This window comes from Xenopus tropicalis, chromosome 3 (genome assembly GCF_000004195.4).
Source record: "Xenopus tropicalis strain Nigerian chromosome 3, UCB_Xtro_10.0, whole genome shotgun sequence".
NCBI classification, from domain to species: Eukaryota; Metazoa; Chordata; class Amphibia; order Anura; family Pipidae; genus Xenopus; species Xenopus tropicalis.
In genome coordinates, this window is record NC_030679.2 from 95853310 (window position 1) to 95871866 (window position 18557).

The 18557-nt window shown below is 37.0% G+C and overlaps 1 protein-coding gene across 5 annotated transcripts in view; it reads left to right on the top strand.

Moving 5' to 3' along the window:
- shf (Src homology 2 domain containing F) overlaps window positions 1–18557 on the top strand; it is a 143792-nt gene that overhangs the window by 13335 nt on the left and 111900 nt on the right. For all 5 annotated transcript variants that reach the window (XM_012970180.3, XM_018091966.2, XM_012970181.3 and 2 more), the window contains 1 exon segment: window positions 17541–17670. In XM_012970180.3, the coding sequence (XP_012825634.2) occupies window positions 17541–17670 (130 nt within the window).

Consider the following 18557-nt stretch of genomic DNA (forward strand, 5'->3'; position numbering starts at 1 on the left):
CTTCTCATTATTTTTATAATTGATACCTGTTTTTATATTTTTCCATCTACATTTTATCTCACTGCCATCAATTATGAAGTATCCACCACTGTTAAAGGAAATAGCGTTAAGGATATCGTTAACATCATATCTTCCAGAGACACCAAAGTAGGCAGAATTAAACTCTTCATTGCAGAAGAGACCCACAGAGCTGTAGTAATGAACTCCTTTATTGCTAAAGAGACATGCAGAGCTGTTTTAATTAATCCCTCCACTGTTAGTGAAATTTGCATGCCCGCAGAATTAAACAGCACTTCGCTGCTGGAAGAAGACCCGAAACTTTGCTAGAATTGCTAGAATTCACTTCACTTGAAGTTGTAACACTTAACCATATTCAGATACTATCATCCATTAACCACCTGCACGCTTTGTAGTGTATTTACGCTCCAGGGAGGCAAGGAACTATTTTAAAGCTGAAGTTTAATTCATAATTTTAATTTCATTATTCAGCTGGAAAGATAAAGACAAGTCACAACTTAGAAATAGCTTGTGGCGCCATGGAAAATTATATGTTTTGGAAACTGGCTTGTGGATATCCAGCAAATTTGATTGCAGTAGTACAGTACAGTAGGGCTGTGCCATTCTGATCTGCCTAATATAAGTTATGTGTCTTCCATCACTACTTACCTTTATACTCCTGATACTACAAACCATGGGCTTGTTCTTTTGCAACTTTTGTGCTTCTTGTACTCCTTCCTTTGCAGTATATTTCAGTATTCGAAAAAGTGCATTTATCTTTGTTATAGTCTTTAGCATTGCATACTTTTATAACATGGTGCTAGACAATGCATTTTCTATTTTTCTTTTCCTCTTTAATCACAGTTCAGGTATCTTGCTCCATTTCCACATTCAATTGGTTTCTTGCATTATGGTCCATATTGGTTATGCAGAAATTCTTATTGGGCCTTTTAATAAGATGTTAAAAAGCTCTTAACCTTCCTGAGATCCTCATAGATAAATTACTGACAGAAGGGGAGGTTTGTGCCATGCAGAAAACGGCATCTTCTGTGACCTTCTTGATATGTGCAAATCCGAGTAGTGTATCTAACCTGACAGAATCTTACAGCAAAAGGCATCATACTTGCATGAACTGTAGCTTCAACTGAATTTACATTTCAGTAAAGTAAATGAAAATCAAATGCCCTGGGGAAAGAAACATAATGAAATTAGAAGTAGATGGATGCGCTGGAAGGCTAACTGAATGAACTGAGTAATAATCTCTCCAGGGGAGAAATGGGGCTCAGTTAAGCATTAATTTGCTTTCCCAGATTCAAAGCTACATTTTCTGTATTCTTGAACAGATATATAAAGATGATGTTTTCTTAACCATTATGCAGATATATGAACAGTAAAACTTGCAGATATAAATCCATTCAGCTTTATACATATGCTTTGTAATACTGTCTAACAATGTAATTATGAAACCTTGCTTTAAACATATTTTTTTTGCGTAAGATACTGCCAACTATGTAGTATCTAGGTTTCTGGGTAGTTATGCTAAAGGAAATGGCTTTTCCTAGCAACTTGTCTTTCCCAAAGCACAGCTTAACTGCCAGACAGCTGGCAGAAAAATGTTTAACTATTGGTAGTGTTGTCTGTGAAGATTCTCATTCATCCAGGTTATGATATACAGTATCTAGTAGAATTAAGTCTAAAACAATTGGACTTTTCTGAGTTTATGCTTGAAAAAGTTTCATCACTCAACCGAGTGGCTTCTTCAGTTCAAATGACTAGTAGGGAATTCCCTGGCATTTAGTACAGTCACGGGCATCCAATCAGAATGGTTCCATTGAACTTATTCAGTTAGGTGTTGGCTGATACTGTATTGGTAGTGTTGTGACTAAGAAGGGGAAACTTTTGTCTGTGATTACCTTCATTTACAAACCCTTGGCAAATTGGTATTCTAAATGCCAGAAGATGCATAGGTGTGGGTCAGAACAGAAAAAAGTTGAATTCCTAGCTTTAGAGCCAATCCACTGTCTGGTTGCTAAATTCATTAACTAGGTTGGAGGAAATGGCATGTATAGGTCATGGCTATTCTTCTCCAACTAGTGCCTAAAAAGCCACTTGCTGCCAGTGGAAACAGTCAGAAAAGAAATGTGTTCAATTACAATTATTCATGTCTTAGTTTGCTGTTGGTGTAAAAATAATTGCTTTCTTTATACATACCTGGTGTCCTTTTACTAGTTCAGAACAAAAATACCTCCAGCCTAAAGAGATTTATTAAGTTCTCTGACAGGAGGCTGTAGTAAATTTTAATGTTTTGACGCTACAAAGTGTTATACAAATTGTCGGTGTACTGGGAGTTCTAGACAAGAAAAGATCAAGTATTCCATACACTTATTTAGACAGGAGTTTATTGAAGTAAAATACATTCCAGGTCTGCATATCAAGCTTTTCATTTAAGGTTAGCTGCCACAGTATTTCTCAACTGTTTGTGTAACTGCTTATCTGGAAGTTACATAGGAAACACAGATTCATATACATTACATGAAAATAAAGAGTTTTACAGCATATCCAGGCACACTTTAATTACAACTCTTTGAAACCTTGCGTATGACCAGGTTTGTGTTGAGCAGTAATTCAGTAATTGTATGCATGCCAAATTTTCTGTGGTGTAAGTATTCCATATTAATGTCAATTCTGAATGCTGTTTTATCTTAAGCACTTTGGATGGCAGATAAATACTTACCACCCCAGTCTGGTGAAAATTATAAAAAAGCTTATAAAAATTAAGGGCAAAAGGGTAACAATCAAGGTGGTATTGTCTTCGAAAAGGGGAGCTATATTTGATCCTGTTGGGTTTATGTATGATTTATCCCAAATTATGGAAAGATCCCTTATCCAGAAAACCCCAGGTCCCAAGCATTTTGGATAACAGGTCCCTTATCTGTACTTTAAATTCCTTTCTTTAGAGGGCCTGTCTGATGCTAGGCATGCATTCCCTTTCTGTGTTACCCTGAAAACTGACCCTGGAAACACTGTTAACCAAGGACCCTTGTATACTTGAGTTTTGTTTGAAAAGCTGTGAGTACAATGGACATATGGACAAATTATATTCTGTAACAGTTGTTAGCTGACTTTAGTATACAAACCTGAATATAAAGCAGCCTGATGACACCTAAACCTGAAACAAATAAGGATTTGTTGTTGTTTGCCTGAACTGGAGTATGATTTCTTTGGGCGTGGGAGTGAATGACTTAAGTTTCCTTTTTGCATGAAAATATTATACCCTGTCCTACTAATTATTCAGGAAGTTCTGCTTCTTCCTGAACAAAAGGCATCTATAGATTAGCTTGTTAAAGCATTTGGAAGTATTAGAAACTAGCTTAAACAACATTATTCACTCAGAACTTTCACCTCAGAATATTTTCAAACTAGGGACAGATTTATCAGAGATGGAGGGGGAACTCCACTATTCAATCTTAATCTTAAACTATTGGACTGCTCTGAATTGATCCTGTTCTATAATATTCCATAATGTGAATAACTGTCCCTCATATGTAGCAAAAGTGCAGTAATCCATAGCAACCTATCAGGTTTTTTTTTTTAACAGCTGACCAATATGGAGGGGGCTGAGTTGGCAGTTTTTATCAGCCCGTGTAAGATCAGCTTTCGGCACAGCAGCAAGAGTAAAGTGGAGAAAAAAAACACTATGATAATTATTAACCTTATTATAACTTATAACTTTTATAATTTATAAAAATACAGTTTCTTAAATATAACCTCTAACATCTCTATTATCTTTCTAAAATGTAAAGGGTTGTTATACAATGCCAAACCATGGAGCTTCTAATAAAAATGACTCCCGGCCTAGGGCGTTTTGTCAGTGTGTGCTTCTCTTTAACAACAAAAACAACAACAAAGTCTGTTTTAATCTCTCATGAAAACATCTGCACAGTTTGGGGCTCTCTTTTTCCTATTTGAACTGCCAGACTGTCACTGCTCCAATGATATTCCCTCCCATTCAGGCGTTGCTGGAATTCCCCTAAATTCCATACACACTTGTATGTAAGCATGTGCTAAAGATCCAGAGTGCTTATTAAGTTTGTGATTATGTCTTTAAATTTGAAAATTTTAGGAACTGAAGCATCTATTAAACTTCTTCCAAATTAACACAGAACAAAGATTTTAGTGCAATCTAAAGGAATAAAACAGTTATCTGGGATAAGACTTCAAAATAACATTTATACTTGGAAAGAACAGCTCTAGCAATCATTAAACTGGCAATTAAATTCATAGGGGACAGCAGGCCATGCTTTATGTGCTGTGCCCTGAAGATATCACCAACCAAACTTAACCCTTTTGTAAAGTGCTAGTAAAGCTTTTTCTTGTACCAGGTGACCTACTTTTCTCTAGAAAAGTGAGCTGTGTCGAGCAACATTACTTCCAAATCAACCATTCTGTTATAAAACCCTTATTCTTACAGAATAATGAAAAGTTTGACCACTTCAGCTTTCCCCTTGCCTTGAGTGAGTGAAAATACCAGACTGAACTGATAGTATATGGTTCCCACTGTCAAACAGAGTAGCAATATCATATCTGCATACATTTCTTTTTAATTAGGACCATCCCACGAACCCAGGAAAGTGGTCGTGTGTGTTCTGATTCGTGGGATGGCATCGCTGCCTTTGAAAACTGCAAAGTCCTCCTCCGCCCTTGGGGTGGAACATGTGCAATGCTCCACCTGCAGGTTTACACAGGAGCACAGCACACAACCAAATCCTGGAGTCATTGATGATGTACATGATTATATCAGTGCCTGCAAGCTTGTTCCCTGCTGTGAAAAATAAAGGGCTTCTGTTACTGATAACATAAGGTCAGCACTGAAAATATCACAGTTTAGGAGGGGTGGAGCCAAGGAACAGATAACTGGTTACCAATAAGTCATCCTAAGAGAATTTCAAATGTATTCCTATTGTGTTTGTTAAGCAAAATGCACATCACTTACACTATATAAATTATATAAATATTGTTTCATTCAGTCTTGGAACTCAAACTGCAAGCAGATGCCATTTTGTGGGTGCCGTTAGTAAGTCAAGTTTTGTATAGAACAGAATGGGGGACCTGATGTACATGCCTTGCTCTGGCTACAAAATTAGATGGTGAGGAGGGTGAAGTGAGTGATAAATGGAAGGTGAAAGTAATTATCTGCCCTGCCTCTATGCCTAAAGCTCCCCATACATGGGCCGATCTGCCCGCTTGGCGATGTCACCTACGGGTGGGCGTTATCGGGAGAATACAGGCTAATTCGATCGTTTGGCCCTGAGGCCGATTAGCTGCCGAATCGGTCTAAGGGACCGATATCGGCAGCTAGAATCAGCCCGTGTATGGGGACCTTAAGGCATAAGGTGCCTAAGGTGGGGCAGGCAATATATGATAGACAGCTGGGATTTTCAAATGCCTTTAGAATAGGTATGGATGTGTAATTAAAAAAAAAAAAAAAAGGAATTTGGTTTTTATCTTTAATTTGAAATGGAAATTTGTTATACAACTTTTTATGTCTGGGTGACAGGTCCCCTTTAACTGCCAGCTGTAATAGGCAGAGTTAGTCCAACACTTGCTGATTGTTTCACTAATTTAATGAAATAAACATTATTTATATCCCTTTACAAACACCGTAGCTTTCTTTAATTGTATTGCATAGTAGCAATACTATAAAGTAATTTGCCTATGGCCATAAAAATCATAGGTGTGAAAGGCTAGTCGGTGATAAAGCACAGCAAATTGACACTTGGCCTCTGTACACAGCTGTAAAGTTTTGCCTAAGGCAAACATGCAGCTTATTTATTTGTATAGCTTGACTCCCATTTATTCTAGTCTCCATAGAGTTAGAGCTGCAAATTCCTACCAGGAATAACCTTTTATATAAATTATGAATCTTTTAGGCAGGATTTTTTCTTTTTCAGGTTATATCTTGAATCTTGTGAATAAATCCATTTCCCCTTTTTTGTATTTATTTGGAAATTTTTCTTCCACAAAGATTACCTTTCCGTAATTAGCAGTCAACAGAAAGAGATCGTTTAGACCTCATTTGAACAGTTTTATTTCATCACAGCTTCCTCCTTGACTCTCAATCACCAGAGAGATGTCTTTGTGTCCCTGATACCCCAGGCACTACAAGTATGAAATTGCATGCTTAGGAAAATACTAGTTCAGAGCCAAATAAATTGTGCCTTTAAATATATCTACATATTTATTTAAATGCTAAACAAGCTGTGCCTGATTTTATTTTGTATAACTTAATGTGATTTCTCACTTCTGCACTTATGTAGAAGTGGAGTTTTTATCAGGCCACAAAATGGTTACATTTTTAATTTACTAAATACCACTTAGCAGTATGCAGAATTTACTTGGCTGTTTGATATTATCTCACTGCATGGTCTCCAAATGAACCTTTTAATAAAAATTATAAATGTCATGAATACAGTTTTCTGTGGGTGGTAATGACCACATAATTTTATTGTAGACATAAAGCTTAATTAATGGATTGCTTTCAAGTTTCTCTCCACATTAGATGCAAACCAAGCATCCTCCAATCCTGCAAATAGTATTTTACATACACGGAATTCTTAAAGGAACAGTAACACCAAAAAATGAAAGCGCTTTAAAGTAATAAAAATATAATGCACTGTTGCCCTGCACTGGTAAAACTGGTGTGTTTGCTACAGTAACACTACTTTAATTTATATAATAAGCTGCTGTGTAGCCACGGGGGCAGCCATTCAAGCTGGAAAAAAGGAGAAAAGGCACAGGTTACATAGCAGATAACAGACAAGTTCTGTAGAATACAATAGTGTTTTATCTGTTATCTGCTATGTGCCTGTGCCTTTTCTCCTTTGAATGGCTGCCTCCATGGCTACATAGCAGCTTATTTATATAAATTATAGTATACTTTTTGAAGTAAACACACAACTTTTACCTGTGCAGGGCAGCAGCACATTATATTTTAGTTACTTTTATACACTTTCATTTTTTGGTGTTACTGTTCCTTTAAGGCTGAAGTCTGTTCTCTGTATTTGATATTTATTTGCTTTTGTCATATCATTTTTTGTAAATTAATGTTTCCACTTTCCACTGTGTATATCGGCTACATGTGCCTGCACCCGAGCGTATCTCATTCATTCGGGTGCAGGCACAAGTAGCAGGCGTAGGGCTGTATTTTCGCGTTTCGCGTTTTTCCACTTGCCGAAAATATCAGCCCTACGCCACATCTGGCATCACACTAAAGGAGATCTATACCCCCAGACCCTGCTTGCACATGTGCAGTTTTAGCAGATTTCCTGCTACCACCAACTGTGCATGCGCAAGCAGGGTTCTTATCGGCGGAGAGACCCGAAGACCGTTCAGTTGCAAAGATGATGTCGGCCAGGTACGCATGTGCTCTACTCTGCTGTTTTAGCTTTGGGTTAGTGATAGGGACAGTTGGTAAACTTAGAAACTATGCGATAAGGGAGAGGTTAGGGGGTCAAGGCAGTGATAGTTAAGGGGGCTTTTATAGCCTGGTGGTATAGTTCTTCTTTAAAGGCCAATTTCACTTTTATTTTTACTTTTTTAGAAAAACTGTAAACACATAAAACAAGACCCCAAACCCCCAGAAATGTGTTCAAACTTTAAATAACCTGCCAAGTTTTGTAAAATGGGAGTGGTATTTAGGGGGTGTGGCATAAAAATGGGCATGGTCAAAACAATTTTGCCCGAGGGAGTACCAGCGGGGACAGTTTAGTCTACGCACATGTCCCTGGCTGCATGTAACCAGTCCCCATCCCCCCATATGCTCAGTCCTTTTTGGGGGTCAGCAATTTTGGGTCCTGCCTAAATTGGAACCAGTGGGAGTTATGTTATGCATTCTCCCGATTTGTTTGCATCAGGCAAAACTAAGCAAGGATTCATTAGTAATTTATCATGGGAAAATATAGAAATGAGAAATATAGATTGTTTCTAATTAAAACAATATACAGACCATACTTTCAAGTCCTGGTTATGTTGAGCATAAATGTATGTTGGATTTTGAAGTGTAATTAATAGGGCTGCTGTATGGTTCTTCCTTTTCAGCAACCCTATGGAATAAAAAATATAATGACAGTTTTAAGTTTTTTGTGTAAGCTGCTAAGATGCTAAAAGCCTATGTATGGCAGGATTCACACATAAGAAGAAATTAAAACTGTAAATAAAACAGCAGTAAAAGCCTATTGCTCCCTTTATAGCCTATTGTCTTCCTTTACAGCTTATGTACACAAGGTTTCGGACAGAAACAGAGAAAATGTCATATCCTGCTTTCTGTCTCTCGTGTGCTCGTTACTAAGCTCCTGTTTTTTTCCTTCTTTATATATTGTAAATAAGGAATATTTAAATTTAAAATTGTCATGCTAGAAAACACCACCTAAATGTTACATCAGTAAACCTATTTCATTTATTGGTTCTCAATGTGTTAAAATCCCAGGATAATTGGATGAAATGCAACTGCACGCCTTTATTTGCATTAATTTACTGGCATGCTAAGGTTTTGATGAAGGTAACGGGTAGGCAAACTGGCAAGTAGTATTTTCTTATTTCCTTCCCATACTCTGGCATGTTTTTAGCTTCTTCAACTTGCTCAAAACCTTCGCCATGGTCATCAGGAAGCCAGTGGTGCTTCAGATTAGTGTTCTATGTGCATAAGTAGCCATAGTTTGGATTTGGTCAAATCTTACTAAAGCTCCTGGGATCCATTTGAATGTTTGATGTCTGCAGAGCTGAAGAGTTTGGATGAGCAGGAGAGAAAACCTGATATACTTTTATACATATTGATGCATTGAGCAATTTGACCATAATCTAAAATAAAAAATAATCATCAATATGAAATATCATGAATTGTCAATAATTTGATCATAATCCTTCTTGTGCTTGGGAAGGGTGTTAATACAGCAGATCATATCTGGCAAGAAAGCAAAGCAAGGTTCTATATATACTACAACATATGTTAGTACATCTAGCAACATCATGTTAGCATTGTGTGCTCTGACCCTTGTGTCTCATAACCCACTGTAATAACATACAGGCAAGCCATCCTCTAGAATAATATTTACCTTGTTATTGCTTCTCTGTCAGCAGAGGGGTTTAAGGGCTCTGTGGAATGTAGCTGTGATTTTTTTTTTTCTGTAACCAGAAAGGATTTTTTTATTTATAAAACATACATTTTAAGCAATTCTGTCTGAAATAGAGCGTAATATTTATAGGATGTTCAGTCACTGTTAGAATTATAGCCAGGCTGGCAACAGTTTGCACCAGGCAAACTGCTAAAAGAAATGGGAAAGTGCCCAAGGTTTCTAATAGTTTAACCCCTTTTATGTTATAGGCTTCTGGGTGAAACTGTAATAAGTTATTTTCTTTTAGCTACTATGCAGGCAGTACTATAGAAAACTTTCATAATATACTATTTTAAACAATATACTGGTGCCGTAATATTTAGTGAAAGAAACTATTGCATCAGTTCCTGAGTGCCCCATAGCACAGGTATATACTACTGGTATAATTTATCATTAATTGACCCTTCTTCTAAAAATAAGTCATACATCAGTGCCAGTGGGGAAATCCCTGTATGAAATTAATGTGTTGGGAAGTAATGAACACATTCTTTACCAGTAGAGTATAAATTCTGTAATGGCAGTTTCACCTTTTTACCATGCTGTATCTAGTATGGAAAGTAAATAAGTATATAATATTGACCGTTTCAATCCTCTATATAAATGTTTATTGTTTTAATGTGCTCTTAAACCTGTGACAAATAGCTGATGCAAAAAAAAAAAAAACATTTACCTTAAGCCATAGGACTTTTGTACCATGTCCCATGGAACTCAAGCATGGGTCACCATTCCAATCTAATTGCTGATTGGTTGCTATGGGCAACATAACTGTTGATGTTGGCTTACACACTATAATATATATGCCCTTTTTGTGTTTAGATTGTCTGGCCTTCCTCTTTGTTTGTGTGCCATGGAATAGCACTAGCATGGTGTGCAGATTCCTTGAGGCTAGTTGTAATAGCCTCATGGATTTGTGGAAAGGCTACAGATGCCCAGGCCAAGGGCAGCAGGTTGATACTAAATGGGGCTGGGGAGGTTGGGAGGGCAGCTGTCATATCTTCTCTTCTGGAATGCCAGCCTGGCTCAGCAGTATGGGGAGAGGGTCCAGATCACTAGGGCCTAGTGCCCAACAAAGATAAAGACATTCCTGACTGTCTGTCAAGATATATACATTAAGTCAACAGTTGTTAGGGAACCAGATTAGATATTTGTACAAGTAAAGGATCTGTTATCTGGAAACCCATTATCCAGAAATCACCAAATTATGGGAAGGCCATCTCCCATAGACGCTATTTTAATCAAGTATATCAAAAATTTAAAAATGATTTCCTTTTTCTCTGTAATAATAAAACAGTACCTTGTATTTGATTCCGATAAAGATATTACTAAAGGGGAACGCCACCAAACCCCACTTAAGCTTTTTTGAAATGTAAAGCAACTTTGCAATATACATCAATTAAAAAATATGCAGCCTTTTCAGGATTTTTAATGTCATAATATGGTTTGGAACAGTTACCTAAGCCTAGCCCCCTGTTCTGCTGATCTGGCTGGCTACTTTGAGATTAAAAAAAAAAAAAAATGTAACAGTAATCGCCTGTCCTCATCCTGCATCCTCCAAATTCCACAATTCCCTGCACATATGATGTCAATAAGAAAAGGAACATCACAGTGCAATGCATTGTGGGTTATGTAGTTCTTGTATGCTGTGGTGAAGTTGTTACAATTTCATTCAGGTGTTCTATTTTGTAATGCAGAATATCCCTTTTTGTATTGGGAATTCTACAATCTAAAACGGCTAAATATAGCAATTTGTAGAGATGTAAATATTTAATGTCCTATAATAAATAACTCTTTAGTTTTTTTTAAATATCTTATGGCACGCTGAACTTTTTTTGGTGTTTTATCAGTTTTGTAACTGGTCTCTCTCGACCTGTATCAATGCAAAATTTCCCTGAAGCATCAATCCAGTGCTTTATATCATGTGGACAGTGACGTGTATTCTGTGGAAGCAAGTGGTAAGAATAGGCAAGTCAAACTGAATATCTCTTTGTTCGGCAGTGTGCTCATTTTCCAGGGTGTGGTGATGCAGAAGCATAAAAGCTTTGAAGTATAAAAGCTGCCAGTGTTGAGTAAAGAAAATGTATGTTCTATTGCAGCAACAGTGTTTTGCAAGCTTTTTCAGGTCAGACAAAGTGATTCATGTGAGAGCCAAGTGTAACAATATACTGGTTTTCTGTGGATAAACATCTATGCTCGTAATATCATTTCCTTTTGTTTCCTTCCACCAGCCTACTTTGTTTCCACTTTAGCATCTACTGATTCATATTAATAAATGTAACATTCAGATTTCTCAGCCACGCTTCTCAGGTCTTGTGTCTTTAATTCTTTTTTAGTTTGAGCTACGCATTAGTAGGATTCAAGAGCGTAGAGGGAAAAAAAATCAAGTTACTCACAAGCCATCTGACAGCAGACTGATTCCTTTTATTGATCGCTGTGCGTCACAGAGCCTGGAGTTCAAAATAATTTACTGTGTGTATGAAGCCAAAAAGCTTCTCATTTCTAGTTTATGGTTGTCACCTCCTAGTCTATATTTCTTCATGGATTTTGTTTACTTGATGAATACAAATGTAGAGCCCTTTATACTATGCCATTGCTATGGTCTAAACAAGTTGGTATTTAGTACAAGGACCAGCAACACAGAAATTAAAATGAATAGTAGACGTTGCATTAAAGCTGATGGCAGACGTAGCGTAGGGCTGATATTTTCGGCAAGCGGAAAAACGGCTGCACCCGAATGAATGACGTACGCTCGGGTGCAGGCACATGTAGCCGATATATGCATGAAAACGCGAGATAATGCAAAGTCTCGCGTTTTCATGCATGTATCGGCTACATGTGCCTGCACCCGAGCGTACGTCATTCATTCGGGTGCAGGCACAAGTAGCAGGCGTAGGGCTGTATTTTCGCCAAGCGTTTTTCTGCTTGCCGAAAAGATCAGCCCTACGCCACGTCTGGCATCAGCCTAAAGGCTTCTACAGCCCTGCTATCCATTTGTCAAGCTACTTTTTATCCATGAGCTGTTTTTGTTGTTGTTATTATCAGTATACAAGGGAAGCCGGCACTCGCGTTTAAGTCGAAATATCATGCCTGGGTGCAGTCCTGATGTAAGGTGTATACAAAATCTTGAAGGAAGGAACCGCTCACGCAGGACTTAGTAATCCATTTAAGTGCTTTATTTAAAGAGGCACGACAACTAAGTTAGTGATGTCATCAGTTCTAATCCATGCTTACATTTGTTTATTATAATTCGTGAAGTACCCCCTGCTGTAAAACATGAGAATGTTAGAAGTCACCTTGGAGTTTCATGACCTGTGTAAAAGCATTGACTAGGGCCTCATGCATTTATATGGTCATAGAACTCCTCTGTGACTTACAATTACAATGACTTATATTTTACAACAGGGATAAGTTATTCACACACACATTTATTTTTTATATAAATGAAGCGGCACCACCTGTTGGCACCCAAAAACATTCTACAGCTCTGGCAATTGGTAAGCAGGGAGTAAGCAAGAGACCCAACCACTGCTAATGGATATTCCTTTTAATAAGTGCTTTCAATTAGGTTTACAAATGAAAACTATTACTATCAAATTTTAAAATTATTACTATTAAAACTTCTACTTAATGCTGTACTACACAATAAAGATGTTGGAAAAATTAAGTGTGAGTAAATCTCTAATGCAAATGCACATTTTATTTATTTCGACTGTATTTCATTTTTCCTACCACACCAACAAAAGACTATATTCCAGCAAGTCACGAGTATCTTAGCATAGTAATTAACTATGCGCAACAAAAACATAAAATATATTATAAATTATTTATACACCAAAAAGCTTATTTTATCCCATAAAAACAAGGAAGCAAATCACAGCATTTGGAAGGGCCCCTCAGATAAATAGCTGCATCATGTGCATATAGGTGGTAAGTTCCCAACAGGGAAAATTGCCATGTCAATGTTGTAACAGCTGCATAGTATTATAGTCATTAATTGTTAGGTATCATGTTGATTAAAATCCTTATGCGCCTTTAAGGAATAGTTCCTAGGAGTACTGCCAAATTGTCAGTCTATTATTAAATAACTAACAATTATGCCCAAAACCAATTTATTAGGCCCAAATACACCACAGGTTAGTATTAGCTGAGTTCCATCATAGAGTGAGCCCACCTCACAGGCAGATAGATCCCCTTTAACTCACTCCAGTCACAGTTTATAGCAATGCGCACTAAAACATTTCCAATATTTTGAGCAGCTGTGTCTTTGTAAAAGGGCCCATCTCCATTCCTGTGCAAGACTCCCCAACAGCCGTTCCATCACAAGAGTGACTTTTTCAAAAGGTCTCTCTCCATGTGTTCCACAGTTTCGGATCTTCTAGGCCTCAATGAAGCAAGAGGCATGATAGAGGAAATTATGAGTGAGGACTTGTTTCCCAACTGAGGCTAAATAGGTCTTGGAAGCTGAAAACCTATGCTTTACAGAGGCAATTTAGCAAACTAATAATAAGCATATGGAAGGAAGTATGCAGTATGGGCAGCCCAGAGTTACCTGTAAGTAAGGGATTATCTAAATTTCTAAGAATACTGCACGATTAGGAACCATTGGCTCTTAACAAGTTTATGATGATAGGGGGATTGTAGTAACTATAAAATGTGCTTTTCACCACTGTTGGATGACTAAGCTCATGGTGACAGGGCCCTGTGATCCTTTTTTAATTCTGAAAGCCTTGTTTGCTAAATTATTGTAAGACCCCAGTTTGGTATGACTTATTGTAACGCGATGCATAACTTTTATATATTTATAATATATATTTAATTAAATGTCCATGAGTTGTTAGATACTTTTGCATGTTTGCAAACTATTTTAAAAGTGTCTGAAGAAATAATTGTTGCATCAATCCATATTGGTGGCAAAACAGTCCTATTGTGTTTCTGTAATCTTGATCTCTGTACATTAAATAAAGACTCCTTATCAGGAAATCCCCAGGTCCCAAGCATTCTGGATAATAGATCTCATACCTGTATTACTATGGGAGTTACCTTCTTTCTTATAGTGCCCCCCAAACAATTCTCAACCCAGGGGTACTTGCTGAAGCTGACACTCTAACAGTGCTTTTGCCCCCTCACAGCTCAGAGCTGTTTGTATTGATCATGCTGGGCTAGAGGTGGCAGGATTCTTCAAGAGGTTGGAGTATTGGTTTCATTTGTACTCCAGCCTGTAGAAAAATTGAGCCGCCCCAAACTCGGTGTGTTTATTTAACATAAAGATTAAATATAAGAATAAAACATATAACTAAGTTTAAAAGGACCCTGCTTAATAGATTGAAGGTGATGTTACGAGCCCTCGATTAATGATAGCCTTTTAAATACACATATAGGTGTGGCAAATGGCATTCAGATTTGCTGTTTGGCCTTTATGTTCTTTCCAAACATTTATGATAAAACATTTATGAGAAATCTCTGGAAGACTTTTGTAAACAACATTCAGTTGTTTTCTGCATTGACTGATTATTTGAGAGCTGTGATTCTCAGTTTATAATATGTGTGCCCGTAGAGCTCTGTTAGGCTGCTGCAAGGGCTTGATTTCTGCCAACAAATGGCTTTTTATTTTAAACATATTTTATTCCAGAAGTTTCTGAACCAAGAGGAAAATAAATGCCTACGTGATACATAGCCCATTGCCAGGCACATATTTTTCCTGATCTTTGCTGCAGCTTTATGTGGGCAGGAATAAAAATGCCATAAAATCCCTCCAAACAGACGCTGTCTTTAAAAGCATGCCTTGCATTCAGTCTTAGAAACAAATGGATTTGGTGAAAAAGCTTGGCGTATTAAGTTAATCACTTGTCTGTAATTCCTACCGTGTCCATTTGTTTAATTTTTTTGTTCACTTATCTGTTCTTGTTTCTCATTATACTTCAGTGGGGGATCATGTACAATGCTGTTTTTCTTGTGCAGCTTAAGGCTAGATGTTACATCATCTAACAAAATATTGTTATTGAAAAATTAAAGATTTGTTATACAGGTATAGGACCCATTATCCAGAATGCTCGGGACCAAGGGTATTCCGGATAAGGGGTCTTTCCGTAATTTGGATCTTACCTTAAGTCTACTAAAAAATCAATAAAACATTAAATAAACCCAATAGAATTGTTTTGCATCCAATAAGGATTAATTATATCTTAGTTGGAATCAATTACAAGGTTCTGTTTTATTTCTACATAGAAAAAGGAAATCCGTTTTAAAATTCTGAATTATTTGATTAAAATGGAGTCTATGGGAGACGGGCATTCCGTAATTCAGAGCTTTCTGGATAACGGGTTTCCGGATAAGGGGTACAATACCTGTAGTAATGCTGAAAAGAATGTTCCTTGGTCTCCATTGGCTTATGGCTACCAGAATATGTATGAGAACATCTACCAAAATATGTGTGTGTGCCTGCAACTGATCAAACAATGAGCACCCACATTGGCAACTAATGTCAATAGGCACATGGGTGAGAGTGTTTTTATTGAAAAATAAAAACACTTTTTCTTTTGTATCAAGCCCCTGTGGGGTAATCAACAACTGCATGCTAAATCGAGAAAGGAGCCAATCTAACATATAGTTCAGACTGAGAGAAAAAGAAGGTAATCAGGTGGGGGTGTTGCATAAATAGCAAATAGTACATTACAAGAATGCCCTGACAGTCAAGAAAGTCTGTACATAATTGATTTATTTATTAATACAGTTCTCAATGTTCCCATTGTGCCTTTTTGTTAGAAAGTGTTTGACAGCTAAAGTTTTCATTGTTCTCTAAATAAGCAGAAATCTTGCAAGGTAACACTGAATTCTAAATTTTTACTCATTAGTAAAGTCTACCAAACAATCATTTCCTGAAAGGGGCAGTATACGCCTTGTTCCTTATGCATTGAGTGAATAGGGATGAATGACTGGAAGCTACTCTAGTGCTGAACGAAAACATTATTAGGAAAAGACAAAGGTCAGAGAAGCTTCTGGGGATTAAACTAGGAAGTAAGGTGCATAGATGCAGAAAGCCATGCAAGGACAACAATGGCTTCTAAAAGGTTTATAGTGCAATTCTGTTTATACTCAAAATAACATTGTAGTATTTTAGAGAGATTCCATTTTTAGCTTTATTTGTTTTGCCTAATTTACATTGGCCTTTGCACTGAAATAGATATGTGTTTCTGGGTAGTTTCCTAGAGAGATTTTGCACTATAAATTTCCCCACTTACATAATTTGCTCCTGCCATACATATCACACAATCTAGCCCTTTTTTAGTGCAGTAAAATATAATTCCACTAACACAGAAAAATCTTCTGTCATTGTAATGTTGCCAAGCATGCTTAAGTGTTTGTTTTGAAAATCAGAATTGTGAAGCAACAGCTTTCCATACTTTGAAAGAAGTTTTGGCTGGAACATCATTTTATTTGGGTTTGGCAAACCTTCAGTCACAACAAACTGCAGTCGGTTTGCCCATCTTTTTGTGAGCAATACACTGTTTGGCTGATAAAAACTTCTCTCGTTCGTGCTGTTATTTAGTAAGCCTAGCACTTAAGAAAGCTTTGCCTGTATTTTGCAGCATACAAACCTGGGCTGTGCAGCCCATACTGTATTTTAAGATCCACATGCAAAATAGTTTACTGATTTTGGAAAATAATGCTGGTTTTATTCCTCAGAAACAACTCAAATTTCAGAGCAAACTGTTTGCTGGTCTATCTGGTGTTAGGTATCACCTCATGAGCACTTTTTATTCCACTTCATTAAGCAGGCTCATTTGGTGAGGTTGCTAAATTAGCGAATCATTCCCCCAATATGCTCACGTTAATATGCATCGCATTACAAGGAAGGGGATACGAAAAGTTGGAGCAAGAAATCAATGAGGCCCCATACAATCAATGAGCTTGCTACAAGAGTTTATAGAGAGCTGCTACCTGAGCTCTATATGGTTAATTTCCTTAAACCACTTATACAATTGACAATTTGCTATGATGTAAAGTTTTTAGAGAGGATATTTTGAATGTAAAAAATGTGTTACAGTTCCTTCAGCTTAATTTGACCGTCGCTTGTTATACCACTGACAGAAAACCCACTTTTCCTAAGTATTCTCTTTAAACAAAAAATTTTTTTTTTTTTACTTATTTAACTTATTTAACTAATGATAATATTTAATTTTTTCAAGTTGCCCTCCATATATTGGAAAGTCACCAGCTTTCTGAATAGTAGATCTTGGGCCCTGTCATTACAGCCTTTCTGTGTTTCTTTTAAGCACACATACCTGGGTTGGCATAAGCTATGCATTCACATTATTTGTAGACTTACACTTTCTCCTTTGAAACATGAAGCATTTATTGAATTCTTTTTTCTCCCAGGTCGCTATTGTTGAAGACTATGCAGACCCATTTGATGCCAAGCAGGTACCAGGCAGTCAGAATGCACCTGAGAAAGTGACTGAGAATGATGGATATATGGAACCTTATGAAGCACAGAAGATGATGGCAGGTAAAGAAGTTAGCTAATCAGCAGAAAGCAGCAGTTCTGTTTATCTAATGTCTTTCTTCTAAGTGTGTTTCACTTAGCTGCAAGTACCAATTGTTAGTTTAAGGGGACTCACAGAAGAGGGGATATCCTCTAGAGTGCCCAAATAGAGAGGGCTTATAATAAGCATTCATATTTTTAAGCTTATTTATACAATTAAGATCTGATTTGCTGCCATTGTATTTGTGCAGTCTTGTTGTGGGTGTTGGTTTGAATTACAGTATGCCAGATTCAGTTTACCTGCCCATTATTGAGTCGCTGGCTAATGCATGGTATGTATTAAGGTGGCAATTTATTTTAATGTTTCTGGAACTGAAAATATGCAGTAGTAAGCCCTATGCAGATGGGGCCTAAATAGGGCTCCCATATCTCTGATCAACCATGCATTTCCCCCCCCCCCTTTTTTTGAGATTTCTGTGCTGGTTTTAGATCAGAGTGCTCTGCTTACCTCTGAAGGAGAATCTACATCTCTTTAGTTACAATAACTTGAAGTGTTTTAAATAGACACATCTGTATTTTTATTGCCAAAGATATGTTCTAAAATTTGGCCAAGGCATGCAATATGGCAGCTTCTGCTCTCAATTATAAATACAAATAAGCAATCACATGAAATAGATTATTTGTATGGCTGAGATCCCTTTATCTTTGACACATTATCCAAGCATGAATGGAAAGCATGCCATTTTTATATTACATTTCTAGTTAAGTAGTGTGAATGGGTTAATAAAACTTGAGATATATCCGATTTTAAACATGTTCTAAACTATAATAAAATTAATTGCTGGGAGATTGAAATTGAAATCTAGAAATCTTGTGCTAGTCTACATCATCAGCATTGATTAAGCTTTCAA